A 25,954-nucleotide genomic window follows, 5' to 3' on the forward strand; every position below is an offset into this window, starting at 1 on the left:
AAGTTTCGCACCCCGGAGCACCATTCAAATTTAGGCACATCACCGCAGCGCGCTCGGCCACTCTGTTTCTCCTGACAATTTTGTGCATGACAATTTTGTTCAACTGAAACTGCCTTTTTTTTGTAACGAAAACAGGCTGTCAGTCAGAAGTGATCCGGCTCCGTAAAGCATAAACCAACGATTCGCAGCAGCAACATAATGTCGGCAGCAGCAGGGTGAGTCCACAGCCGGGTATCTTGCCCCTTAATGCAAGCCGGACCATCTTTTTGTGGCTTCTTTGTGCGTCGCGTGCTTTGTCGCTACGGCGGCGTCCATTTTCGAACTCCCGGCCATGAAAAACACCTAAAATTCGATCGAATGCACCATATTCTCGCGACTATCCGCTTGCCCAAGCGTTGGCCCAACGGTGGGCGTGTCCTACGCGCATCTGCATTGCGAACTAATTTGTGGAACTAATCGGATGGTCCAGTCTTTGAGGTTATGTTTTCGGCTGGCTCTAATGCCGTGGATTTTCGGCATGAACCTTTGGCCTGGGCTTATGGTTTATGCAAATGGTCAGTTCTGCTATTTGCATAATTCGTGCACCCGGTTCCAGAAAGTCCGTTGCGAGTTGCCATGACACCGGAAGTCGCACAACGCACCACCCGACACCGTCAATAGCTCTTATTTATGTTTACCCAACTTGATCCTCTTTTGCAGCTCGATTCCGCCTCCAGTTTCCTGGGCCCAGCGCAATGACTTGGTCTACGTCATTATTGATGTGGAGTGCAAGGACATCGAACACAAGTAGGTTCCCCATATTTACTATGCCCATGCCCCCGGCACATCCTAATCGCACTCTATTCCAAAACAGAGTTACGGAAAACAGCTTCACCTTCAAGGGCGTAAACGTGCTGGATGCGTCGAAGAAATACGAGGTCACACTGAACTTCCTTCACGAGGTGGATCCCGAGAAGGTGACCAGCAAGAACATTGGCCGCTGCCTGGAATTCACAATACCCAAGAAGGCAGCCGGACCGTACTGGTCATCCCTGACTACGGACAAGACCAAGTTGCATTTCCTAAAGGCCAACTTTGCCAAGTGGCGCGATGAGTCCGACGACGAGGAGGGTAAGTTGCATCATCCGTAAGATCTCATCCAGGCAACCCCATTCATGCAAACACAATTTGCAGGTGATCAAAAAGACAACGGCATGTTTGGCAATTTCCTTAACAGCCCTGGTGGCGACTGGAACAACAAGTTCGACGACTTCAACGTCGATGACGAGGAGGAGGACTCAGATGACAACATCCCCAGTCTGTCCCAGAACGACGAGGATGATGAGGAGGGCGGCGAGGGTGATAAGGAGAAGAAGCCAGCTGCCTAGACGGTCGCTCAGATGGTGTCTAGCAATTTGGCGTAGTCGTAGCGTTAGCCGTGGCTCTTATACCATAAGTCAGCACACGATCACAACACTCACTCCTCACATACACACCAGAAAACAAAAAGAAGATACACTCTATCACTCATAAGAACATCCACAAACGCATGCGTACATAAAACACTATTCCAATCAAAGAAAACCACATTTAATATAGCTGAATATAATGCGTATTCAGAGGAGAGATGTTAACAAAAAGCAACACAAGGAACAAGATGATTTGGCGCCGACAAGGGAAACCATAAGTTTTACGCTAGAATTTAACAACCAGAGGAAAGCTACAACCAATTTATTGCAAAAATCAGTTTGCAGTTTATTATTTTTGTTTCCTGTAAATAAAGGAAATTAACAATAAAAAAATGGAAAACCTAAACTCGGCTTTTTATTTGCAATATTAAAGAATTTTAGAACATGTTCTAGAACTTTCTGTACTGATAGATCCGGATTGCGGAGTCCGGAAGCCCAGCCTTTGTATAGTTAACTGTCAAATGGAATCAATGGCGATTTAACAAAGAAAATATAGGTAGTTGGTAAAATTATTTTTAGGGATATCCCCTAATATTTGGTTTTAAAGATTATGTAGGAATTTTTTTCTTTAAATTTTGCGCCCACTCAGGTTCATTTTGTTATGTTGGCAACACTGTTGCTGTGACAACGCGGGAAAGAAGAAGCAGAATTGAAATGCCAAGCAAACAAACAGTTTTCACTCGAAATAAAGGACTTGCTTGCCAAGCGATAGAACGAAAAAGCAAGGCAAAAGATTCTCCTCAAAAGAAATTATGAAACCCGCTGCGATTCCGGCTAGCGAGCGGCGTCTGGCCTTCGTGGCCGAGTGGTACCATGCAGAGGCTGGAATCATTCGCACCTTCCTGATTACATACTATGTTTCCGACAAGGCGGTGGAAGTGGTGAGGATTGATAGCTTATAGATCAATGAAACACATTTATCTCCATGCATTTCCCCAGTTCGACCAGCGCAACAAGCGCACATTCCTCCGACGCACCAAGATCCCGGAGCTAACCCAGCGCGACTTCTTCGTTGGCTCCAAGATCAATGTCTTCGGCCGACAGTTTGACATTGTCGATTATGCTGATGACACTACGCGGACCAACCTGGCCAAATACCGCAAGAAGTAGGTTAGATCTTCGAGAGCAATCTACTCACTAATCTCTTATTCCTATCCCACTCAGAGGCTTCGTTCTGCTCAAGAACAATATGTGGACGAAGCACCTGGGCAAGTTCCTGAAGACGCTGATCGACAACAAGATTAACGTAAACCAGGGATCAATGGTCCAGTTCTCTCCCAAAATGGTAACTCAGTTTCTGTCCGGCAAGGACAAGACGGATGTCTCCTCTTCGTGAGTAAAGCTGGAATGCCAAGAAACACATGTGATTACATGTAATCTGCTAAATTTCAGAGTCCTAATGAACGAGCTGTTGGCTGGTCCGGCCATAAGCCTGGAGCTGATTGGCGACAACGTCGTGGACACCATCAAGTCCTGCGCCCTGTACAAGAGCACAGAGGCGGAAGCTCCCAGTGTGAAACTGTCGCCAAGTTTGGAAGAACTGTTTGAAAGTGAGGAGATCCGTTATGGATTTTACTACTCTGATAACGACGACGACGTGGACATGGACCTAAAGTTCTTTTTTGAGGCGAGGCACAGCATAATTAAAGAATGTGTATTTAAGAACACAACGCTTGCCATCATTAAGCCGCACAGCATCAAGGATGGTCTCTTGGGAGACATCATTTCCGAAATCCTGTCCAATGGCTTTCGACTAACAGCCATGCGCATGATTCTAATGGCGCGAATCAACTGCGAGGAGTTTTACGAAGTCTATCGCGGCGTGCTGCCAGAGTATATACCTATGGTTGCGCAGTTAGCCAGTGGGGTATGTATGTGCATGGAGATTGCTTGCGTCGATCCCGAAAAGAGAGCTGCTCAAGAGTTCCGCAACTTCTGCGGTCCCATGGATCCGGAGATCGCCAAACTACTGCGGCCTCACACGCTGCGCGCCAAGTTCGGCAAGTCCAAGGTGCAGAACGCCGTCCACTGCACCGATCTGCCGGATGACTCGAACCTGGAGCTGCAGTATATGTTTAAGATAATCGATTGACCTTAGTTTAGATTTTATTTGTTTGCAGTTAAATGCATGTTTGCCTGTGTGCGTTTATCAATAAATTACAAGTGCAATGGAAATACTAGAGCATAGAACCTCCTCCTAGATGCTCCCGCTGCGACTGGTGCTGGGCAGATCCCGGTCCTCGGCTTCACTGTCCATCCTCACGTACAGCCCTCCCTTGCGCTCCTGAAGAGTGTAATCGAAGGCCAGAAGGGCATAGAGGATGATGCAAACCAGCATTATCACCGCGTAGAAGAAGTACTCGGCCATCTGTGAGCTTAGCATACCAAGCTCGGTGACCAAAACCACGATGAGATTGCCGAAAGCATTATTTAGGAACCAGGCAGCCGTGACCACCGACTTCATAGAGGTTGGCGCTTGGGTGAAGGCGAACTGGAGACCCGGAATGGAAAGTAGAAGTTCGCCCATCATAAGCAGCAGGAACTGCGGCAGTTGCCAGGCTATGTTCACTGTTTGGAGCGGGGAATTCTTTGAATATGCCGGATTAATCAACGACCAGGAGAAGTATATCATTGTTTTACCTTACCTTTATTCGTTCCTGCAAAGCTCCCGCACAGAAAAAGGCGCCGGCGGAGAAAATCCCACCCACAGTCACACTGTGGAGAGGCTGGAGCTCCCAGTTGAAGTAGCGGCGCAGCAAAGGCACTGTTATATACTGCCACAGCGGGATGAGCAGGAACAGGAAGATGGGGCCTACGGCCTTGGCCTGATCCGGTTGGATGGTCACGCCCATTACTGTGGTATTCATCTGGGTGGCCTGGAATGTCCAGCTGGAGTCCTGTTGCGCCAGCAGTGCAAAGTAGAAGGGCAGTGGGATAAACAGCTTGGATATCTAAGCAAAACGAAGTTCTTAATCTGAAATAACCTTTATTGTAACACACAACTAACCCTCAAAACTCTGGACACATCATTGACGAACCCCATGTCGTAAGCTCCAACTGCATTGTGCAGCCAGTAGTTGGATCGCTTTGGGGACTTGCGACGTCGCCACTTCTCCACAAGAGCGGTCTTTATGCAGCCGCAGAACTTGAAGAGTATGTTATCATCGGACAGCTTTTCGGACTTGTAGAAGCATTTTCCAACCAGGAAGATAACTAATACCACAGGTATGCATAAATTAAATAAAAATAATGATTGAAAACTGATCGTTACTTACACCAGGCCATCATAAAGGCGGCGCCAAGGGTGCCGAATACGGCTGGATAGCATTCCGCCTTGTCAAAGCACTGCGTATTAGCTCTAACCAGCGGCGGAAGGATCTTACTCAGGAAAATTCCGAAATAGTAGACGAAATAGTAGAAGGAGAAGTACTCGGCCAGATGGACGCTCTGTTCCGGCAGCTTGAACTGCAGTGCACCCAGCGAAGTGATGCAGGCTCGTATTGATCCATTGCCAACGGCGATAAACAAGAGAGCAATGGACACCAACAAGCTACAAGGAGAAGTGGAATAAGCTGGACCCTTCATTTTAACCCTGTGCGAGTACTTACACCATCGGAAGCCCCATGGCAGGCAGGGATGTCAGTGTGAGCAGTAACCATCCGAAAGCGTAGATAAAACTGAAGCCGGATATTGTACGCACATTGCCCATATAGCTATCCGCTAGGATGGCCCCAATGATCGGACAGAACTGGCCAAAAAAGTTGAAGATGTGCAGCACCACAGTGGAAAAGCTCTCCGTGAAGTTGAGATCATCGCGCAGATAGAGTGCGAGTACGGCTAGAATGGAATATATTGTACACTGTACATATGTAATAATCCGTAATCGGGGTCATGCTGCAGTCAATCTCGAATTATTGACCATGAAATAATGGTTGTCTCATTGAGATTCAATTGGAAATTCTTTGAGCCTTCTTTTCAATGATGGATGCTTTTTAAGATTAAAATTAAGATTCCAAGAATCCTAATTAACAATTATATAAGACATATTTTTTTCTTAATGTAAAATAAGATATTAATTTTTAAGGTTTCTTTTTATGTTATTGAATATTAGGTCTTGCCCATTATTTGCTGATTCCAACCTAATTTTCTTGCATCTTATCTATGCCCCTTATAAAATGCATAATCACAGGTCTTTTGACTGTCAATAAGACCTCCTTGTGTTTATATTTATGTGCCGCTGATAAGCCTGGTTTCGGAATGTTTCAACCAGACTATGCCGAATGCTTGTGCCCGGACCAAAAATCAATGATGTGCTTTTGGATGGAAATCTGGGAACTTACTGCGAATGCCGTTGGCCGCAAAAGCCTCAAAGAACTTTGTGGCCAGAACGAAGAAAACGGCTCGTGGATACCTGTACTCCATGCGGATAGGCGGGGGAGCAAATCCATAATTAGGCAGGGAGCTGCGATGAGGCCGCTTCAACTGGGCCTGTTCGCCTCTCCAGCCGATCCACTCTACGTCCTGTGCCTCGCGTTCATACTTCGCCTGGCTGAGCTCCGCCAGAGCTGGCAGGGCTACATGTAATCGGGAAACAGAGGATTACCTGCGGTTCTTGTCTTATCTTATCTAGTATCTAGTTGCAGACTCACTTTCTTCGCTGCCTATTTCCGTAGCACGAAACATTTTCAACAGCCTGCACGCTTAATCCGACGTGAAGCAACTGAAGCGGAGAGGGAGCAGAGACCTGGGCCAGTTGTTGACTTGAAAGCGCTTCAGACTGGATCGGATTACAGAGCTGCGGCTTTTGTGGGTCGTCGGCGGTTGCGTTTGGTGTGCCACAACAAGCCTTATTGTTTTGGGCGACGGATTTGTGCCGCGACTGACGACCGCTGTTCAGGACGGTCCAAGAGCTACTAAAAAGTCTCTTCTCCGCCAGAATAAACAATGAGATAAAGGGCAGTCGGCGATACTGCACGATGCAGTTACGATGGAGCGCGTTCTTAAAACTAGAGAGTTAACGCCAACGACACAGGTTATCTGCCATAGCCTGCTGATAAGAAGAAGCCACGCTTGGCGAGGCAAACATAGTCACGGGACCCAGCTCAGCTGACTGTCAGTCTGACCCAGCGGAGATAGGATGTGGGGGTGCACCCAGCTTCGATCTCGTTTTGTACAATGGATTTTATTAAATTACGCACAAGAAATTATAACTAGAAGTGCTTGGAGTCGAGGCCAGTTGCTGGTTGGTTGATGACGATCCATCGATGAAATTCGCAATTCCTGCCAAATGAGGGAAACACACGGAACAATGAGGCCGGTGGCCAGTGGTGCTGATGATGCCGCAGTTTCCGGAGCACCTCACACCAGTTTCTTGGCCTCAAAGAAGCTCTTAAGATGGCGCATCTGCCAGAAGCCCATGCAAACTAAGACGACGGTTTGAGCCAGAGACCACCAGAGCACTCGGGAGTTGGTGCTCTCGCTGGTGTGACGGAAACGCTCCTCGCGGTATCGCTGATAGTTCTGCTCCTTGGTTATCTGCTCTACCTGGTCGAGAAGCTGGCGGATGCGTAGCTGCAGCTCAGTCAGTTTCTCCTTCTGCGCCACATTGGCGTAGTCGATAGCGTGCTCTCCCACCTGGATGTCCAGGTGAACACGCAGCTGGGCACCACTGAACCACGCTGTGCTGTTCGAGTACATGCAGATGACGTGCTCCCCAGGAGTGTGCGACGTGAACGAGATGCGGCCCTGTGAGCTGTACACGCGAGACAGCACAATCTTGTCGTCGCTGTCGCGTACCTCCACATGCATTCCGATGCCGGGAGACGAGGGCATGAATCCATTAGAGCGCGGATCATACAGCTCCACTTTGTAGTTCACTGCAGGAGGACAAGTTAGTCGATGGGTAAAACTTCCAAGTTGGCACTAAACGCTGGCTCACCAATCACAGTTGTCTCGTCGGGAACCTCCTCGATGAAGCACTTGCGCTCCGTCTCCGATATGTGGAAGTACAAGCCGCAGGCGCTGTGCAGGATGCACAGCATCAGGGCGAGGCTGATGAATTGGTCGCGCATTTTCGGCTATTCGCAGTGACTTTTCCGAGTGATTGTTTAATAAAGTTAAGCTCGCCGACACGTCATGAGAAAAAGTGCCAGATCAAAGTCAGACTGTTTGGCATAAGAGATGGCACCGTGATTGCGCTGGCTCACGTCAACTCACGAAAGGGATTCTTTATATGAATCGTACAAAATGTGAATTAAAATCTTTATTCAAACAGTTGCGCAGTCAATAACAGTAAAAGACAAATTGCCGCACATTCCCAAATATTATATATAATAAATCAAACTTTTGCGATAGTTTTTCTCCCGCTGTTAGGCTTAAGTTCTCTTTGCCGATATCTTATTCAAGTGGCAACGCCGCAGCAACAGCTGTTTCGCCTCAAGAATTAGTGGTATTTTGCATCGCTTTGGACACACTGATTGATCGGTGTTTTTATTTTTATTTTGGTTTGGCTTATCTAATAATTTAATATCACATTAATGCAGCCATTTATTGTCATTCGCAACTACACGCAAGATGACGAGCTCAAGTGCCAGGAACTGGTGCGCGACTACATTATGTCGTTCTCAAATAAGTCCTTTTTTGTCTATTGCTTCCGAGAGGTAAGACATGTGGTGTGGATTCCCCAACTACTTGAACTGTTTGTGATCCACCTGTTTTCAGATCACCCTGCAGTTTATAGTCATCACCTGGGCCATATTCTTTATATTTTTGGGAGTGCCACTGCTGTTTTGCGCACTCACTGTGCCCGCTTGCATATTTTGCCTCTTTACCGGCACCTACTTCTCGTTTTACTCCAAGGCAGTGGAGCTGATGAGGGTAAATGTGAAAGCATCCTTAGCAAAGGATCTCAAACTAAGAACGTTCACTTTGCAGACCAAACCATCGCAATCTTTGGTGGCCGAGTGCTATGAACCCTTCATTTTCCGCTGCTCACCGAAGGAAGCTAGCTACCAGATATTTACCGAGAAGTGTCCATACGAGGAGGCATATACGAGGAAATTTCGCCGCAGGATTGTAGCAGCCATTAGTGTGAAGAATCACCACGCCGTGTACAATGCTGCATGGATCTATCGCTTTGCCATCGATCCCAATTACCCGTGCCAGACGATCATGGAACCCATGATAAAACTGGTGGTCAAGAACTGCATTAGCGGCGGGTACGCCTCACTGGAGTGCACCATCTCCGAATGGCAGGAAAGTGAGCGCGATTTTTACGATGATTTCGGGTTCGTTACGAGGCAGATCTACCACAAAAAGATCATCGGCAGCAGTTTGGCAGTGATGAAAACCCAGTTGACATATGGGTTACGTACCGACGGAGCTTTGCACAAGCAAAACTAGTGCGATACCAATGGTGCAATATAGATATATAGATAGGTTCTGCGGAATCTAGTTCAATATTTACGTATTTATTCTGTGAACTTTACATTCCAGTCACATATTGCGTCCCGAACTCAAATCACACCGAAATAAGCCCCTGATGGCACTCCTTCGCCGATGCGACAAAGCTTAAAGTCAGTTAGGCCAATATTTGGTAAGCTCCGTAACTCCATAAACATTCCTGTATGCCGAAAGACTTTAACACTTGTCGGCTCGACAAAGAGTAAATTCCGACTAGGATTAAGAAACTTTATAATCTCCACACTCGAAGTTTTAATAATTGTAAACACTTTGACACTGCTTTTGTCCTGTTTTATTATCTCTGGTTTATTCTTTGACATATTCTATTTAAATAAATAAATAAAATATTTAGTAATAAATAAAATTTGCATAATGATTTAGCGTAAATTGGATGCCACACATCTAACGTTTCGCATTTTGCTGTGTGATTCTGCTGTAGGTACATTAATTTCATAATCTTTGATGCATTTCTCGGTTACATGGTTGAATTTATGTGTAATTTAAAAAAAGAGTTCAGTTTATGTTTGCGTTCAAATTGCCTTTGCACTGCGTATAAAAAGCCTTCATGCCGGACATGCAATGTTTAACTAATTTTATAAATGTATACACTTTGTTTTTATTGGGATTTTCTGTTCCTTTCATATAGTTCTCAGTTACAATTTTGCGTTAGCGCAACTAATTCTTAAAAAAATAAACAGGAGCGGCCGGCTAGTTGCTCCGCACTGTAAATGTAACTATGTATTTAAATTTAGTTTAGTTGGTTTCACTTGCATCAACTATTTAAAGCGTGTTTCAAAACTGGCTGTGAAATTAGCATAGTTTCCCGTTTCGTTTTCATTTTATATTGATTCCTCATCTCCTCCCACATGTGTAATAGCCATCTCCTGTCAAGGTAAATAGAATTCTTTTGGTTTCGTCGCAAGCAGCCTCCTCCTCCTCCACTTGGGTTGCCTATCCTCGCATGCTTCGCCTTCCACTTGCCACCTAGAAGAGCTTCACCCGCCGCTTCAGCTCGTTGCGTCGCCACTGGGGAAGCCGGTAGAACTCCGACCTGGCGCACTGCAAGATGTGCTCGAACTCGATGTCCGACAGATGGCGCTGTGGTGATACAGAGTTTATTAGCGTTGTAGTTTATAAAGGTGCCTTTTTATCTTACCTCTAGGTTACAGCGATCTACGTCCGAGGGCAGACGGTAGTTTGTGATTAGCAGTAGGTGATAGGGATAGATCTTGGCCGGCTCGTGCACCAGCATCGAATGGGACATGTTGGGCAGACTGCGCCGGATGAGTCCAGCCTGCGGATAGTGGTAGGAGAGTGCTCCTGAGTAAGTGCTCGAGGCGGGCAGGTCGCCGCCCATCAGAGCTCGCCTATCGCCCTCGGTGATCGAGTCCACAGATGCTGCCGAAGAATCATTATATCATTTATCCGAACAAGGTTTTCAAGAAATATTTAACTCACCCTCCGATTTGCCGCAGCTCAAATCTGTGCTGTGGGTCTTGTCGCCCAGCCCTCCATAAGAGAAATCCTATTTTCAAAAAGGGCATGGATTACTATTTGATTCAATCATATATGATGGACATGCTACAATAATAAACCAAAAACCAGTGCAGATACAGGTGATACCAACGGGTATGCAAACACAAGACAGGGACTCAAAGGACTCTACGGCATAGCAACAACAAAAGCGGTCTTACAGTGGCACCATGCATCGTGGCCGCAGCGGATGTGGTGGAGCTGAATGTGTGGGAGCGTGGTGCTAGCCCGTATCCTGGCTTGGGCACATGGCGCAGCGCACTCACCACTGAGCAGATGTAGATGTACATGTTGATGGTGTTCGAGTGATGTGGATGTTCATGATGCAAATGTTCGAGTTTCGGTTGTTTTGGTGTTAGTTTGGGAGCAATTTTTTGAGTTTTTTGTTGGTGTCAGGGCAACAATAGCATACACATAGATGTTTGAGGTAGCACAGGGTGGGTGGTTTGGGGATTAGGACACACAATGAAGCAGCAGACCAACCAGTTGAGACATATGCGAAACAGTTGTTAGTTCATCCAGGTGAGCAACCCAGTGGCGGCATTGGAAAGTGAGAAAAAGACAAACAAATACCGTCGTAACTATTTGGGGATTACATATAGGCGGTTAGGTTCGAGTGGTAGTGGGTAAGCTATAAGCTACATAACCGACAGCCCGGCACCAAGGATATAATCTGATCTAAGCGATCTTGGCAACAGGCAGCACTTACGGAGCTGTAGCCATTGCGTATATAGGGCAGAGTAGTCGTTTTGAATCCGTATCCGGGCTTGGGCGGCGATCGGTAGGAATGTATGGCTATAAACGTAAGTGGGCTATATATAATATCGGTATCGAAACGCTGTTCGCCTGAAAATCGAAACTTGGACTATGATCTCTAGAGGATTACCATTGTAGCTGGGCGCGTTTCCCAGCGATTTGCCAAGCGAGCCCCGGTAGCTGGTGGAGCGATCGAACATCTCGTCCTCGTAGAAGGGCTTCTGGTGGTCCAGATTACGCGAGGGCGAGGCTCCAATGGGCGATTCGTATCTGTAAGAGATGGCATAAGATTAGCATCAAATGTAATATCATTGATATCAATATATGAGTGAAATTAATATATAAGTGGAATATGTATTATAACCAATTTAAGTCAATTGCAGTATATCTCATATGGCCTTGCATATTACTCATGCCATCTTAAGTGATTGCTATCTTATCGTTCTAAATATATAACAAATAATAATAGGTTCCATCAAGTGAAAAATACACAGAGCAAGAACTAGGAAGATATATTTGTAATGTTCTTATATCGATCAATATCCTACCTCAATTTGTAGATTGGCTCCTTGGAAGCGGAGGGCGTCCTGGATGCGTTGCGCGGATCCAGATTGTTCTGCTTCCACTTCCTGTACTTGGCGTGCTCCTTGAGGTCCTTGGCGATCGCCGAGCCGATGCCCGAGTTGAGCTTTTCCAGCTGCTCGGCTTCGCGTTGAAGGCGTCTTTTTTGTTTGGAAGACATTTAATAGGATCGGAGCATGTACACGATATTCCAATACTCACTGCTGCTCCTCGCCATTCTTGACCTTGCCATTCTGCTTGCCATTCTCCACATTCTCGTCCTCGTCATCGGAGGCGGGCACTCCCTTGTAGGTATCACTGTACCGCCGCCGGCGCTCCGGATCTGTGTAGGGATACGGCGGAGCGGGGAAGTCATCCCGTTCGATCTTTGGCTGCTCACCTGGCGGCGGCTTCTTGGCGGCCGGATAGTGAGACAGCTCAATGGGCTCCTCGTTGTTCATGCCAGGACTCTTGGGACGCGGCGTCTCCGAGCGGATGGCGTCCACCAGGACCTTCATGGCGCTGCGGGTCCGCGAGTGGGGACGCGACGGCGGACGGCTTCCGGCCACGGATCCCGCATTGCTGGCCGTGGTCGCGTATGAGGAGGGCCGGTGGAAGTGCGGCGACAGCGGCGTCTTGTCATACGGATCGATCGGTTTGCGCAGATAGTGCGGCGCATCCGTCAGATAGCTGTAGGTGTAGATGCGCGAGATGTCCTCGGCATTGGGTCGCCCGTACTCCCGGAGTATCAAACCCGGACTCGCCGTTCGGTAGTGCTGTAAGACAAGTCGAATTAGTCCTTGGCTCTCATTTGAAATCTTATGTACATGCAGTGCCGTGTTTTACTTTTGGGTTTTAAGTATTTTCAAAAACGATGGCAGAAAATGAAGGGCATATGAAATCATAAAGTAAAATCATAAAACAAACCTTGCGGCTAGAGGAATAAAGTGAACCATTAAAGCTCGGAGTTCTGGAGCGGATGTACTGAAAACGAACGAAAAAATAAAAACGCAAGCTCAAAACAACTAAAATGCAGGTAACTGAAATTATAAAATCATAAGTGCTCTGTGTTGGTGCAAAAGGGTGGAAAATAAAGATGGTTGATATAGCAGGGTCCCCATATGAATATAAAGGGAGGTCTGAAATATCACCCATTCTAGTATGAATTTACTTTTAAATGAGTGTGCCTTTCGTGAAATTTGCAGCATTCAAATTAGTTGCAAGCTCAGCAGCCTCTTTAAACTGGAGATTGTGTTGGATTCTTGAGGATTCTTGATATCTCAGAATCATCGGGTACCATGTGAAGATCCGACTACCTACCATCTCGCTAAGGGCACTGGAGCTCATCCGGTCGCATTCAGTATCTGTGAAGTTGCCATTGGAGGCACCTCCGACCACCGACGTAGTGCGTCCGCCGCCATTCAAGATTATGCCAGACTCGGAGGGACCCGGACCGCATCGCGGATGCCAGATAGCACTGCCCTGCAGGTACATCTCCTCGCCGTCGCCAAAGGGATCGCCGCACTTTGTGCAGCGGGCACAGGTCGGATGGAAGTGGTGGTTGTCGCCCGCCTGGAGCACCTTGCCGCTGATGAAGCGGCTGCAGTAGGCGCACTTCACCCCGAATCCCTTCTGGTAGCACTTTTCGCAGTATGGCACCGCGTCCTTGCCCATGTACTCCCCATTGAGCACCGCCTGGCAGGCCTTGCACCGGAAACAGGATACGTGCCACTGCCGGTCCAGCGCCACCAGGGCCTGGCCCTCCTTCAGCAGCTCGCCGCAGCCGGCACAGTCATTGGGATCGTAGTCCTCCTTAAGGTGCGCCTTGTGGGAGATCACCCCGCCGTGCTGCTGGTGGGCAGTGGCCCTCGTTGGACTCTCCGCCGGAGGAGCTGGCGAGGAGACGCCACCGCTCGTCGCCTGGCGACTGGGCGACACTGGAGCACCCGTGACGCACTGCTCGCAAAGCACCTCCTTTCCGGTGTTGGTTACCTGTGAGAAGGCATACGTGATTAGTTACCTATCACTTGATTTGTGGGGGCTAGAACTCACCTTGCTGCCCGACTTGAAGGGCTGCTTGCACTTGGAGCAGGTGAAGCACTTCTGGTGATAAGTCTTGCCCATGGTGCTGACCACCTCGCCCTCCACGTACTGCTGGCAATTCGCGCACTTGGTGCCGTACAGCCGCTGGTAGTCCGGTATGCAGTAGTAGGCGTTGTCCTTTGTGAAGAATCCGCCGGTGGCCAGGGACTTCTTGCACTGGCAGCACTGGAAGCAGGCCTTGTGGAAGTGGTTGTCCGCCACGCGAAGCACCTCGCCGGAGCACTTTTTCGTGCATTTCGCACAGTAGATTTTTTGTTTACCTGTTGCGGGGAGAGGGGCGAAAATGAAGGGAAATCTCCGGTTAGTAGAGCCTGATAGTCGTCGCCTTTTTCATACAATTCATTCAATCAGTGCTATCGCCAGATTACGTATACGCAGTGTTGCGCTGATGTCATATGCATGTGATGCGATAATGCCCCAACCTTGCCCCGTTTTACCGAGCTCAGTTCGAAGCTTCGTTCCCAATGTGCGGGGGTACATCGGTCTTTTCTTGTCTGCTTGTGGATGTTTCGGAATGGATATATGTATGAATATATACATCGCTATATATTGTATATCGTATGTCGCGAGATTCGTTTCATGTGTGTTCCCCCAACACTTGTGTGCCTGGTTAGTACTTATATTGACAGTCTCAACCAGGCCAACTGTTCTACACACCCCGACATACCCGTAAGTCGTTCGTAGGCGTCTTATGCGTGATTCATGGGCCTGGCAAGCCATTAATCTTATCATTGATAAGGCCAAGGGCAGATATTTTCCTTATATAAAGACAGAACACAAAAACTGTGTGTGTTCGTTAATGTACACAAGTGTGGGACAGGTTAATAGATCTGACATGGAACCCCCATTTTTGCATATGTCCATGGGCATGCACATGTGTATACTCGTATAGTGTGGGAAATATCCCAGCCAACTGCAAATAAACAGCAAGGTAGAAGATAACAAGAAAATGCATTCCTAAGAAACGCGAGGGGGGTCAAAACTGCAACCCTTTGAGTATCGCTGAAAGTAAAGCGACTCCGCTGTATCTTATGTTTTACCTGGGGAGTTGTACATATCACCTGTTTAATCAATAAGCTGGCGAGACTCAGATATTTGCTATACGATAACTCTTATCTTTCTTTTATATTATTTGAAAATGGACCTAATTAGCTGGTTCAGAAGCTCCATATTCGCATTTAGAGTGTGCAGTGGTATAGGGAACCCATATATCACGATCCCATGCCAGCATGATTTTATGAAGATCAGCCATGAAGGGAACTTGGAGCTCGAAACCATGACGGCTGAACGCATCGAAACTAATTGCTGGCCATGACTGATGTGCTGATCTGTTCTGGCGGCTCTGTTCTTCTCCGCCGGAGGCAGTCGGCGGCAGAAGTCTGCGGTTGATTAAATAGACGGCGGAACATCCCAACCACATCCCAATCGGCTAAAAGCAGCCGCTTGCAGTGCATAACACGAGTATAGATATATGTGTGGTTGTATGGATAAATATGTATATAAGAGCGACCGCATTACAGCGCGCTGTCTGAACATTTTGCTCCACCTCACTGCTGTTTTTTCAGGCATTTTGGATTCTTTGTTTTTCCACAGTTCAGTCTGCAGTTGTGCCTTTTTCGTATTTGGGTTGCTTCCAAAATAGAAATTATTGATAAGCTTGCCGCTCAGGTTTATGTGGTTCGTTAGCTTGTTTTCTAATAGTGACGTATGTCTGTAGTTTAACGGAATCAGCCATTATCTTGCATTAAATTGTTTATTGCATTCACATAATATTTCTTATATTGGGAGAACTAATCAAGAATTTTCAATTCTAAGACCTAGAGTGTAAGGTTGCTTTCTAATCTCAGCAAAAAATTAAAAGCTTCATTCGGTGTTCATTTTTGAAGTAGTTTAAAAAGTGCTAAGTGATAAGAAGAAACATAAAAAGTATTTGTTTTTTCCACTGTTTATTTTGAATTTAAAACCAATACTACTTGATATATATGATCGCTTTGCAAAGCCAATCTACCAAGTTACCAACACAGCGAAATGACAGCGAAAATATAGTACATACACAAATTCAAGAATGAATATTTATTTGTGCGGTGACGCCACCGAAATTTTTCACAGTCGGCGGTCCAGTTGGAATGACAGACGACCTGATAATACAAACTCAGATACAGATACACCGGCTCAGATACAGATACAGATAGGGGAATACATGTGTATACTGTTCGACAGAGAGCGGGCTTTCGTCACCAAGTTGGACTTCCGCCCCACAGTTTGTTTAAAGTTCGTGTACGTGCTCGGCCAGTTTTAATTAATTTCATTATGTTTCGCTGACTATATGCCTTGTTTATTATGCAATCACACACATTTTTCCACAATTTGCATATTGATTTTGGCGTTTTGTTTATTGGCTTTTCAGCTCTTTTTCCCTCCCATTAGCGACCACCCGTTAATTGACAAACAAAACCAGCGAAAATTACATTTACATGCAACAGAGAGCCGGCAAAACGGCGACATTGCCTCATCCAAGTTAGTACAATAAAAGTTTGAGCGCACACTTTCAGTGCTGTTTTTTTTATTGTAATTGCGCAGAGCGATTTTAGTGACGATGATGTCATCGTCGGCAATGTGGAGCTGCGGAGTTGTGCGATTGCCAGTATTTGCCACAACAGTGGACCGCAAACAAACTGGTTGGGCTGCTCGCATTTGAAATACAAACAAACAATACGAAAATTCGGTACGAAAACATATACTACTATACTACTATGTATATAATAAAAAACCCGTCCGGCTGCCAGGGGGCAAGTCCAAGGTTACAGTCGCACTCTCGACCAGACCCCATCGATTTGATGTGGCGGGGTCAAGCTGCAGGGCAGCGAAAATATTTTAATTAATTTCAGCCGCGCCCAAATAGCCACAACGACCCTAACCTTAAACGAGGAAATCGAACCTAAACCTTAAAGCAAAAAAAGGGCAATAAACCTGCACGCAGAAAAACCTTTCAAAAGTGCCATGTATTGGAAAATGTTTATGTTTTCAATGTATTAGGAGATCTCTTCGCGATTCCAACAAGAGATGATATCAACCATTACTTTTAAGATGCCAGATTAAATAAATTATTTATATTATATCAATTTGGCTTTAAAATTATATAAACGAGGAAGTATGTATTAACATGAGTTACCAAAAAATGGTGTGAGTTTCGTAGCATTTCTCCCTTATAAGTATATAGCATAAGCATTATTTTTCCCGTGCACGGAAAATCGAATCCGAAAAGTGGCATGAAATTAAGGCAAGAGGGAGGAGAAGCGACCTTCGTCACTAGCACGACATGCACTCAGGCGGAGCAAGTGCGTCAAATCCTTGACTGACTGCGAGCAGGATAATGTCGAGGACAATGCAGGTCAAGGCGACGGGCGGAAGCAGGTGAAACTGGATGACAGCCACTGAATGGCAGCTGGCTGGCTGGCAGACAATAAATAAGAACTAAAGCAAACATCGCTCTCTTGTGCATTCCACGCCCACATTTCACCCACGAATGGTTCTGTTTGTACGCACAAACATTTCTAGTTTGGAAGAGCAACAACATAATATACACAAGCCATTATTTGGCAAGGCAAATCAACAGTTGCGGCCACATAAATAGGAAGCTTGCTTGTGCACCTAAGTGTTTTAGTCTGGAATGTAAGCATTTATTTATTATATGCGATCAAAGGTGGAAAATTTATATTTGTTTGGCTCAAAGTCTCGTTTAATATATATTGAATACACTTTTCGTTTGCAATGTATCTGCGAACTTTGGTTGGTATTTCTTGACCGCTGGTGCTCACAAATACGTTTCTTTCACGAATTACTCATCCAATTCAAAATGCTTGGCAAGTGTTTTTTTATGCTGTGCTACCTGACGCACATTTATATTTAAGCACATCCAAAGTTTAGAGTTTTCGGTGCTCGGTCGATTTGAAAGTGCTTCCTGTATGCTTATTAGACGAAAAGTGAAAAGAGCACCCCACACACAAGTGCAGCTGATGACGCTGCAGCTACGAAAATAGTATTCAATTAGACAAGTGAAGGGGTTAGGGGGCTGGCGAGGGGGAGGGGAGTGCTTGGGAAGTGGGAAAATAAGGAAAATGAGTGAGTGGGAGGACGGAGGAAGGAGGGGGGGGGGGGGGGGGGGGGGGGTGTGTGTGTGTGGATTGGAGCACGACACAAGAGGAGATGCCACTTTCTATGCAAGTGCTCTGACCTATATAACCCCGCCTGGGAAAAGCCATGAAATACCATGAAACACCATGAGATGCACGGCGGAGACGAACAAATCAACGGCGAAATAAATGAGAAAAATTCCACTAAATGAATGGACGGGATGGTGGGTGGCTGGTGATCGGGGAATGGGGAATGGGACTCGTCGTTCGCCCCTTTCGCTTTCATTTGAGCACGGCCACAGCGGCACCGCAGTGAAACGAAAAAGGAAACCCAGTGGAAGTCAATGCTCTTGTCATGAGTTCATGTCGAGCAGTTGCTGCCGGCTTTGCCGGAGACGGAGATTCGGATGGCTATTGTTAAGCCTTTTGCGGCAGGCGACTCCACGTTATGGGGTCCACATCGACGACCACTTCCACATCCACGTCCACATCCACATCCTCACCAAGTCCAAGTCAATTAGGCATTTTAGGCACGCATGCAACTACTTGTAGACGGGACGAATAATGCACTCGGAGAAATGGCCATTGGCCATTCTATTCCAGTAGTGCAAGCCTATACCACCAAGAAGGAATGGGAGCGCTAGTGAGCTATCGGGGTTACCATTTTTTAGTGTTCAAAACAATTTGTAGTAAATCAGGAAGTGATATTTACAATGAACCTCAGATGCAATTTCTGGGATCTGCAAAGTAATAGCTGCAGCAATTCGAATTTCCCACACAAAAACGAGCCCCTTTTTTAGGGCAGTGCATGAACTCAATTAGGGCCAGTAGCGGAATAGCCGGGTAATTAATCATTGACAATACAAGTACACGTCTCGAATAGCGGTATATGAAAGCCCTTTGCAGCGGCAACTCGAGAATGGAAGGCGGAAAATGTAGGAATCCGATGCCAAAAGGCAGGCACATTCTCATTCCCCTTTCCATTCCCATTCACATGCACACTCACATGCACATGCACATCGAACGGTTGGCAGGTTTACAGGTTTGCGGGTTATTCGAGAGCGGCTCTCACGGCGGGACGCCCTAACGGTATCGTGTGTAATTGCAGTTGCACAAGCACTTTGAGGTTTATTCGGTCAGGTTTTGAGTTGCCTTCACCCCACCGATAATACACCGATTCAAGCCGAAAAATTAAAAAAAAAAAACGTAAAGAGGTAAATAAGTAAAGTAAAAAAGTAAAGAAGCGAACACGAAACATGTTCTTACAACAACACTGACGTCATCCCAGCTGAGAAATTAAAATAGGGAGTGGACGTGGACTACAATCATATGCGAGTGGGGCCGTGTTGGTGAGAGAGAAAGAGGGAGGAGATGGGCGATCCGACTCTCAGCTGGCCAGTATTGATTGATGATGACCCACCGGCAGTGGGTGAAGAAGGGGCGGGGAGGGGCGGCGAAGAGGGACAGGGAACGTGCGAGAGACCACCTGAGCTACTATCCCTCTCCCTCTGCCGCTCGCCTAGTGAACCACTCCTACGATACGATAAGGCCGATAATGCCATAATGCTGCTATCGCACCACCCACCCACCCCCTTTCGATAACTTTGCGCAGGCACACACACCTCAATCAAAGAGAGAGAGAGAGAGTATCTGTGTTTGTCGGCAGATAACTTACCCATGGCGAGATACTGCTATGCTCTTCGCTTTTTCGCCTGCAAAACGGGGGAGGGAATCACGCACACCAGAACAGGGAGACACACCACGGGGAAAGCACAAATACTCGCGCACAGGTCACCACTACTTCCTCTTCACTTCACTAACAAAATTTTTCTTCTGCTTAGATTTTTTCTATTTGTATCTTTCGCCGTATGCATTCGCAATCTGCGTAGCAAGATTGTTAGACTGTGAGCGTGTGTGAGTGTGGTTAATAATGCGTTCGCAGCTCAAATGACGATATTGCGATTTGCGTTTGGTGTGGTCTCGAAATTTCAATTTGCCGACAATGATCACAGCGAAAAATGGTGGCCTTTTTGAAATGCCTGAAAGTCTGATTCTCAAATCGGAGCTGCGACCAGCAAAAAAAACACCGCACCGCACCAGCAACGTTACCGACGGCAGCAAAAAGACGACTGAGTATCTGAGATATACGGTTCGGACGGCAACAACATCGTGCTCCGAAAAATACACTAAAATTTACCAGAAAATACTAAGCGCTTAACGGATGGTAGTGAACTTGGGTAAAGGTTTGAAACTTGGCTATGAAAGAGCATGGTTAGTGATGACACCGTTCTTTACACTGTCAACACATAACACTAACGGGTGGTTGTGAAGTTGGATAACATTTGAGAGGTTTGAAACTTGGCTATGAAAGAGCATGTGTTAGTGATGACACCGTTCTTTATACTGTCCCTTAGTGCTGCTATAAATACTAAACGCATAACACTAAAGGATGGTTGTGAACTTTGATAAAACTTGAGAGGTTTGAAACTTGGCTGTGAAATAGCATGTGTTAGTGATGACACCGTTCCTTACACTGTCCGTTAAGTGCTGCTATAAATTTGGTAATCTATAAAAATAAGCCAAAAATAATAAATTTAGGTTGTGTAAAATTAAATAAGAAAGTCTCTAATTATTTAAATGAATTCAAATTCGTTTCCATTTAAATCTTTACTTAAAACTTTTATTTAAATAAGTGATTTGTTTTTTATGCGTTTTGCGTGTACATTTGCACAATAAGCTTTCTTAGAAGGTAATAATAATAATAATAATTGTAATAACATTACTAACAAAAATAATAATGAGATAAAATTCCATTTATAATACAGTTAGAATAAAATTCATTATGTTATTGGCCCTTTGTTCAACTGTCTAGAACCATAGGATTTCTATATATGTTATATAATTATATATATTATATTTGTAGGCATGAATGTATAATGATTCATAATAATTCCAAAAAGTGTTTTAAAAACTATCAATAAACATTTTAATGACGCTTTCATATTCACCCGCAGCATAATTAAGGTTTTGTATTCGCCACCCATTTAAAATTTAATAGTACATTGAGATTTGCAATATTTTAAGCCCGGAGTTTAGGGTATTCGTGGGTATTCTCATTAACTACCGCGTACATAGGTGTACGAATTCCACCGCTTAAATCCTCATCTGCATTTCGTACACGTAATCATTTAATGGATTGTTTCACATGTGAGTGTAATTAGATCTACCAGTGTAGTGTATAGCTTCAATTTCGTTTACTATGTGGTCTACATTGCCTCGACGACCCAGTGTGAATAAATTTGACTAAAATCAACGAACGTTGAATTGGGAACGGATATGATATACATACGTCGATCAATCTATTTTCGTACTTTGCTGCTTAACCTTTAGTCTGCTTTCAATTTAGTTACAACTACAACTTTCAACTGCTTGCATATATGCATATGTATTCTCTATAGTTTCCTTTAGCTAACTGCGAGTGCAAGAGTGTAGGATCTGCACTTGCTATTCCTGTCTCAAAATCTGCTAACGATCGCCAAAAGTACAAAATAAGGATATTGAATTCTATGCACAGCTATCTAATCAGAAGCTGGGTGACGGATGTGCCGCATCTACTCCTCATCCGAGTCGCCATCACTGGAGTAATGTGTGATTTGGGGGCGACGAATGAAAGGAGCCGTTATCACTTGTCTGAAAGGAAGTTCACAAGGTTAATTAGTATGTCTGAAAGGTGCGCAAGTCATATTTACGCAATGCGGCGGTAGTGATTCAGCCACTCTTCCAGCATCTGGGCGACCAGTAAAGGACGCTTGCTTAGCTTTTGTTGCGCCACCAGAAGGCCTCCATCAGTCACGCACACGTCCAGCCATTGACGCATCATCGACTCCTCGTTGCCAACCTGCAAGTAAGGAATGGATATATCTCTGCTTACAGTAATCCAAATTATATTTAAGGAAGGGCTCTCACCTCCGATTGTGTAAGGAAATGTATGGGCAAAAGTTTCAGCTCGCAGTCCATAAGCGGAAGGTAGGTTACGTCCTCCACATCGTCACGCCGTCCATCGATGCGAGTGAATGGCTCCATGGGCACCAGGGCGCTGAAATGGCCGCGTGTGTAGCCCAGTGCTATCGGTGACTTGGTGCAAAAGTTTTGATCCCAGAACAAAGGCAAGTAGACACCTAGAGACAAGGAAATTTGATCAATGCAATTCAGGGAAGTGAAAATCAATAGCTACCTTCGAAACGCGCGTATCCAATGTCCTCGCCCCGAAAACTTTTGACGTACTTCACGCCGTACACGATGATCGGTCGTCGAAGGATGTGCGCCAGCGCAAAGATGTGCAGTTGCTCCAGGGACGAGCCGGGCTGGCTGGCCAATGACAATAGTGTACTCCAGTCCTCCTCGAACTGAGAGTCCTCCAGCGTAAAGTGCAGCATCGAAGCTTGCAGCATCTCGTACTCTTTCCATCGAGTAAAGAACCTACAATGAAATCTCAGTAAGGAAGCTGACGATATTTAAAACAAAAACGTTTCACTTACACGTGCCCGCACTGATGCAGTGTGTCGGCCAGTGCCCGCCTCAGTATATTGTCACGATCGAAGACGCCCCAGGTGGCCTGCATGGCCGAGTCCAGCAGGCAGTCGCCAGCACTGCGGTTCCACAGGACGAACATTCGAGAGCTGAGGCGAGCAGTGATCTCCAGCGACCAATTCAAGGCCGGCGGCGGCGTCTCAAGCTGTTTCTGCGCGTCGCGGTCGAGCAGCTCATCGTAGAGCTGCTCCTGTATGGGGATCGGCAGCTCCTCAATCTCGGCGGGGAGGGCGAAGGTGGCGTGCTTTTGCACATAGTGGCAGGGGAGTCCGGACTTGCGCAAGCGCAGGGTATTGGCAAAGTGGCGTCGGATGTCGGCCGCCAAGTCGGGGGCCACGTAGGACGGCACGCGCTTGATGCCCGGCCCCGAACCGGAGATCTGGGCCAGCAGCATCGGCAGCATCTCCTCGCGATGAAAACGAATGGCCAGGTGGATCAGTGTGTGGCCCACGTCGAACGCCGAGTTACGGTTGAGGGCGGCAATCTCGGTGCTGGTCAACGAACGGGCTGGATTGCCACCGCAGGAGAGGTACGCCTCCACAGCGCTGTAGTTGTTCTCCACGACGCCCAGGCAGGCATTCAGCCACTGCCAGTCCACCTGTCGTCGGATTTGACGCTGGCGGCGCTCCTGCCGCTCTTGCAGCGTATCACAGTTGTTGATGGTTTCCGAGGAACCTGGAAAAAGATAGTCATTTAGACATACTCAGAGAAATTTCATTATAAACACTTACCCAGTTGGTAAATGTGCTTCTTATTGAACGAGTTATTGACGCTGACGGTATCCACGTTTGGCTGCTGCGGTTGTTGCTGATTATCCTCCTGGCTGTTTAGGCTGGATGAGGCGTGCAAGTCGTTCTGCGACCCACTAATCTCCCGCTCCCTCGTCTTGCCACACATGGAGCACTTGATGCTCCTCGGCCAGTTTTCGTAAGTGCACGACTAAGGAAAACGTATAAATTAAAATTAATTAAATCTGAGAGGAAAATTTGGTCTATGAGAACCTACGTTACACGCCCACTTGGCCACATAGCACTGCTTCTGCTGCTGCGGAGGGACGGCGGCGGAGGATGAGGATTCCCGCTGTTGCTGCGGCTGCAGCTGGAGCTGCATCTGCTGCTGATGAACAGGCTGCCGGTGCTGGGACTGCGATTGGTTGTGGGATGCATTGGCGAGATTGTTCAGATGCGTAGCATCGTCGATCCCCGGACTAAGGCTCAAGCGATTGGAGGCCGTGGCGCCGATGAGCTGTCCTGGCTTATTGGCTAGGTTTTCCTCCGAGCCGCTGATACGAAGGGCTTGCAGCGCCTCTCCTGCCCGATCCGCGTCTGCCTCGTTATCCATGTCCTTGTTGCCACGCTCTATGGTCTCTCCGCCGCGCTTCGTGCAGCACTGGACGCACCGCAAGCTCCGCGGCCAATTGAGATAGGTGCACACCTTGCAGGGCCACTTTTCGCTGTCCGCCACGTTGCTCTGCCGTGCCTGGTTCTGCGGCTGGAGCGAGTAACACGTGGACGAGGGTGTGGGCGACATTACGGCCACTTCGACGGCAGCCGCCTCCTCTGCAACGGTGCAGCTCTCCTGGGCTGGACTCAGACTGCAAGTAAGAGTATTAATAATAATCTTCTCTGGTTCACAGATCGATCCAATTATTTTACCGGAAGATGTTCTCGTTGAGCAGCGGCTTGGACGCCTGGCACATGGTGCATTTCAGCGAGGATGGGTAGTTCTCGTAGGTGCAAATTTCACATTTCCATTTCTGCGCATCGTCTTTGGTATCGCACATCGTTTTGTGCGCGGAGCCGGCCAATGCAGTTGCTCTGCCAATGAGAAGAGATCATACGTTGAATTTGTGATATGGCATATACGATTGTCGCCAAGTGAGGGGATCCCATAAAATGTTTGCATGCGCTTTCGGTAGTCAAATCCACCCGTCTGCCTTTTTCACTTCAAAATTGTTTAATTTCTAAACACTAGTCAGCCTTAGATAATCATTTTAGTTGAAGTTGGTAGAAGATGTAAGGAGTTTGATCAATAATGTACAGCTATGTTGATTTTTGTCGGAAAAGAAATTTGAGTTGATGCGATGTTGCCATCAAAAGATAAAGATTGTCTGAAAGCTAATATTGAATTTATAAGTACGCAGGCAAATTTACAATTTGGAGGACATTTCAATTTACCTTGACTTATTTTGCAAAGTATAAAGACTATATCACTGCGTAGTTGCGTGTCAACTACCTACCAAGGAATCATCTAAGATACTATACCATATATAAGCGTACAGAAAGGGTGTCCCCATCTGCGGTGGGCGAATCCACAATTTCCGACTCGTTAATAAGGTCAAACAACGGTTAGCGAGGCAGAAGCCGTGTCCTTGACCCTGAGACATAATTCGCAGATACATCCACGGATATGTACGTCTGCCTTGGCTCCATTTCCCCCACTGGCGTCACAGTCAGCCTTCGGGTTCTCGGTCCCTGGGATTGGATTGGAATGGATTTGATGGGACGGGATGGGATTGGATAGGGTCTGGTATTGGTAGTAGTGGTGGTGGTGGTAGTGGTGGAGGTGGTGGTGGTAGTGGTACTGCTGGGTCGCTTGCAATTGTTTGTTGCCATTATAATTCGCTTGTGTATGTATGGCATGTGTCGCGTGCGATGTACGTATGCATGCACGTATGTACACTGGTATGTCAGTTTTCGCGCTAGTTTCTTATTGGGATTCGCCCCGTGCCATCCCATTCAAATCCCACAACCGCCCCTCTCCACCACACCACTTCGACGTCTTCCCCACAGTACCTGGCGCAGAAAATCGCAAGGCCTTTTGCAGCAGTCTCAGAAAACGCGACTGCGACTGCGACCACGACAGCGATTCGATTTGATTCGAATCGAGTCGATTTAAATATATAACAATCACAATAGGGCCCGCGAGTATAGCTATAGTAGCTATAAGGTGTATTTGCTATATGCGCCGTCGGCCACCCGCGCCCGCAGCAGCGACACTATATCGACGTCGATCCAATATTGCCAGTAATGAGCGCTGGCAGCAGGCAGGAAAATCACAATCACAATTACAAAACAAAGGCGATGAGAAAACTTTCACTCGATTTTCAGTTTGGGGGATTTTTCTTTTTTGCTTTCCTGATTAATTTTCAGCTGTGCTCGCTTGGGGGGGCGCGAAACGAAACTGCCCGCACACACTCACGGCGACAGACACACGCACGGCAGATCGTAGTGCAAGGAATTTGGAATTTGGATTATTTGGAAACAGCTAATTATTTATTTTTTACATTATTGCGAGGCCAATCATCTGGTTCTCTGTCCGCCTATCGACTACTATCGGTTCTCCGTCCCTGGCGAGCGGTGTTGGAAA

The 25,954-nt window shown here is 46.6% G+C and overlaps 7 protein-coding genes across 12 annotated transcripts; 3 read left to right on the top strand and 4 right to left on the bottom strand.

Moving 5' to 3' along the window:
* The first annotated feature begins 26 nt into the window (after positions 1-26).
* Positions 27-1,661, top strand: LOC6552425 (uncharacterized protein CG16817). The gene is made up of 4 exons (XM_001980744.3): positions 27-215; positions 700-786; positions 854-1,110; positions 1,174-1,661. Exons 1-4 carry the CDS (start codon positions 199-201, stop codon positions 1,365-1,367), a joined length of 555 nt encoding a protein of 184 aa, XP_001980780.1. The 5' UTR covers positions 27-198; the 3' UTR covers positions 1,368-1,661.
* A 393-nt stretch (positions 1,662-2,054) lies between these two features.
* Positions 2,055-3,623, top strand: LOC6552424 (nucleoside diphosphate kinase 7). Its single transcript, XM_001980743.3, has 4 exons — positions 2,055-2,329; positions 2,388-2,554; positions 2,613-2,780; positions 2,841-3,623. Exons 1-4 carry the CDS (start codon positions 2,201-2,203, stop codon positions 3,538-3,540), a joined length of 1,164 nt encoding a protein of 387 aa, XP_001980779.1. The 5' UTR covers positions 2,055-2,200; the 3' UTR covers positions 3,541-3,623.
* Positions 3,537-6,410, bottom strand: LOC6552423 (peptide transporter 3). The gene is made up of 7 exons (XM_001980742.2): positions 6,098-6,410; positions 5,789-6,022; positions 5,057-5,285; positions 4,724-4,998; positions 4,456-4,661; positions 4,094-4,399; positions 3,537-4,035 (listed from the first exon to the last, which is right to left on the bottom strand). The coding sequence occupies exons 1-7, from the start codon at positions 6,129-6,131 to the stop codon at positions 3,646-3,648; spliced, it is 1,674 nt and encodes a 557-aa protein (XP_001980778.1). The 5' UTR covers positions 6,132-6,410; the 3' UTR covers positions 3,537-3,645.
* Positions 6,411-6,611: 201 nt separating this feature from the next.
* LOC6552422 (transmembrane emp24 domain-containing protein eca) lies at positions 6,612-7,645 on the bottom strand. The gene is made up of 2 exons (XM_001980741.3): positions 7,387-7,645; positions 6,612-7,324 (listed from the first exon to the last, which is right to left on the bottom strand). The coding sequence occupies exons 1-2, from the start codon at positions 7,517-7,519 to the stop codon at positions 6,807-6,809; spliced, it is 651 nt and encodes a 216-aa protein (XP_001980777.1). The 5' UTR covers positions 7,520-7,645; the 3' UTR covers positions 6,612-6,806.
* A 215-nt stretch (positions 7,646-7,860) lies between these two features.
* LOC6552368 lies at positions 7,861-9,269 on the top strand. Its single transcript, XM_001980740.3, has 3 exons — positions 7,861-8,107; positions 8,169-8,324; positions 8,382-9,269. The coding sequence occupies exons 1-3, from the start codon at positions 7,985-7,987 to the stop codon at positions 8,847-8,849; spliced, it is 747 nt and encodes a 248-aa protein (XP_001980776.1). The 5' UTR covers positions 7,861-7,984; the 3' UTR covers positions 8,850-9,269.
* On the bottom strand, positions 9,187-20,152 carry LOC6552367 (actin-binding LIM protein 2). Of its 6 annotated transcripts, none has more exons than XM_026978261.1 (11): positions 19,671-20,152; positions 13,812-14,122; positions 13,080-13,751; positions 12,687-12,743; positions 11,982-12,535; positions 11,747-11,920; positions 11,329-11,468; positions 10,604-10,710; positions 10,368-10,434; positions 10,066-10,307; positions 9,187-10,007 (listed from the first exon to the last, which is right to left on the bottom strand). In XM_026978261.1, the coding sequence occupies exons 1-11, from the start codon at positions 19,672-19,674 to the stop codon at positions 9,894-9,896; spliced, it is 2,442 nt and encodes an 813-aa protein (XP_026834062.1). In that variant the 5' UTR covers positions 19,675-20,152; the 3' UTR covers positions 9,187-9,893. The 6 variants fall into 6 exon arrangements, with proteins under 6 accessions (XP_026834062.1, XP_015009989.1, XP_015009988.2 ...); XM_015154503.2 differs by lacking the exon at positions 10,604-10,710 and adding an exon at positions 11,152-11,237; XM_015154502.2 differs by lacking the exons at positions 10,604-10,710; positions 19,671-20,152 and adding exons at positions 11,152-11,237; positions 14,300-14,692.
* A 1,178-nt stretch (positions 20,153-21,330) lies between these two features.
* On the bottom strand, positions 21,331-25,949 carry LOC6552366 (ubiquitin thioesterase trabid). The gene is made up of 9 exons (XM_015154500.2): positions 25,381-25,949; positions 24,241-24,402; positions 23,591-24,179; positions 23,317-23,524; positions 22,534-23,260; positions 22,230-22,474; positions 21,962-22,173; positions 21,745-21,893; positions 21,331-21,685 (listed from the first exon to the last, which is right to left on the bottom strand). The coding sequence occupies exons 2-9, from the start codon at positions 24,366-24,368 to the stop codon at positions 21,607-21,609; spliced, it is 2,337 nt and encodes a 778-aa protein (XP_015009986.2). The 5' UTR covers positions 24,369-24,402; positions 25,381-25,949; the 3' UTR covers positions 21,331-21,606.
* Positions 25,950-25,954: the final 5 nt, after the last annotated feature.

This window comes from Drosophila erecta, unplaced genomic scaffold, assembly GCF_003286155.1.
Source record: "Drosophila erecta strain 14021-0224.00,06,07 unplaced genomic scaffold, DereRS2 tig00000000-arrow-pilon, whole genome shotgun sequence".
NCBI classification, from domain to species: Eukaryota; Metazoa; Arthropoda; class Insecta; order Diptera; family Drosophilidae; genus Drosophila; species Drosophila erecta.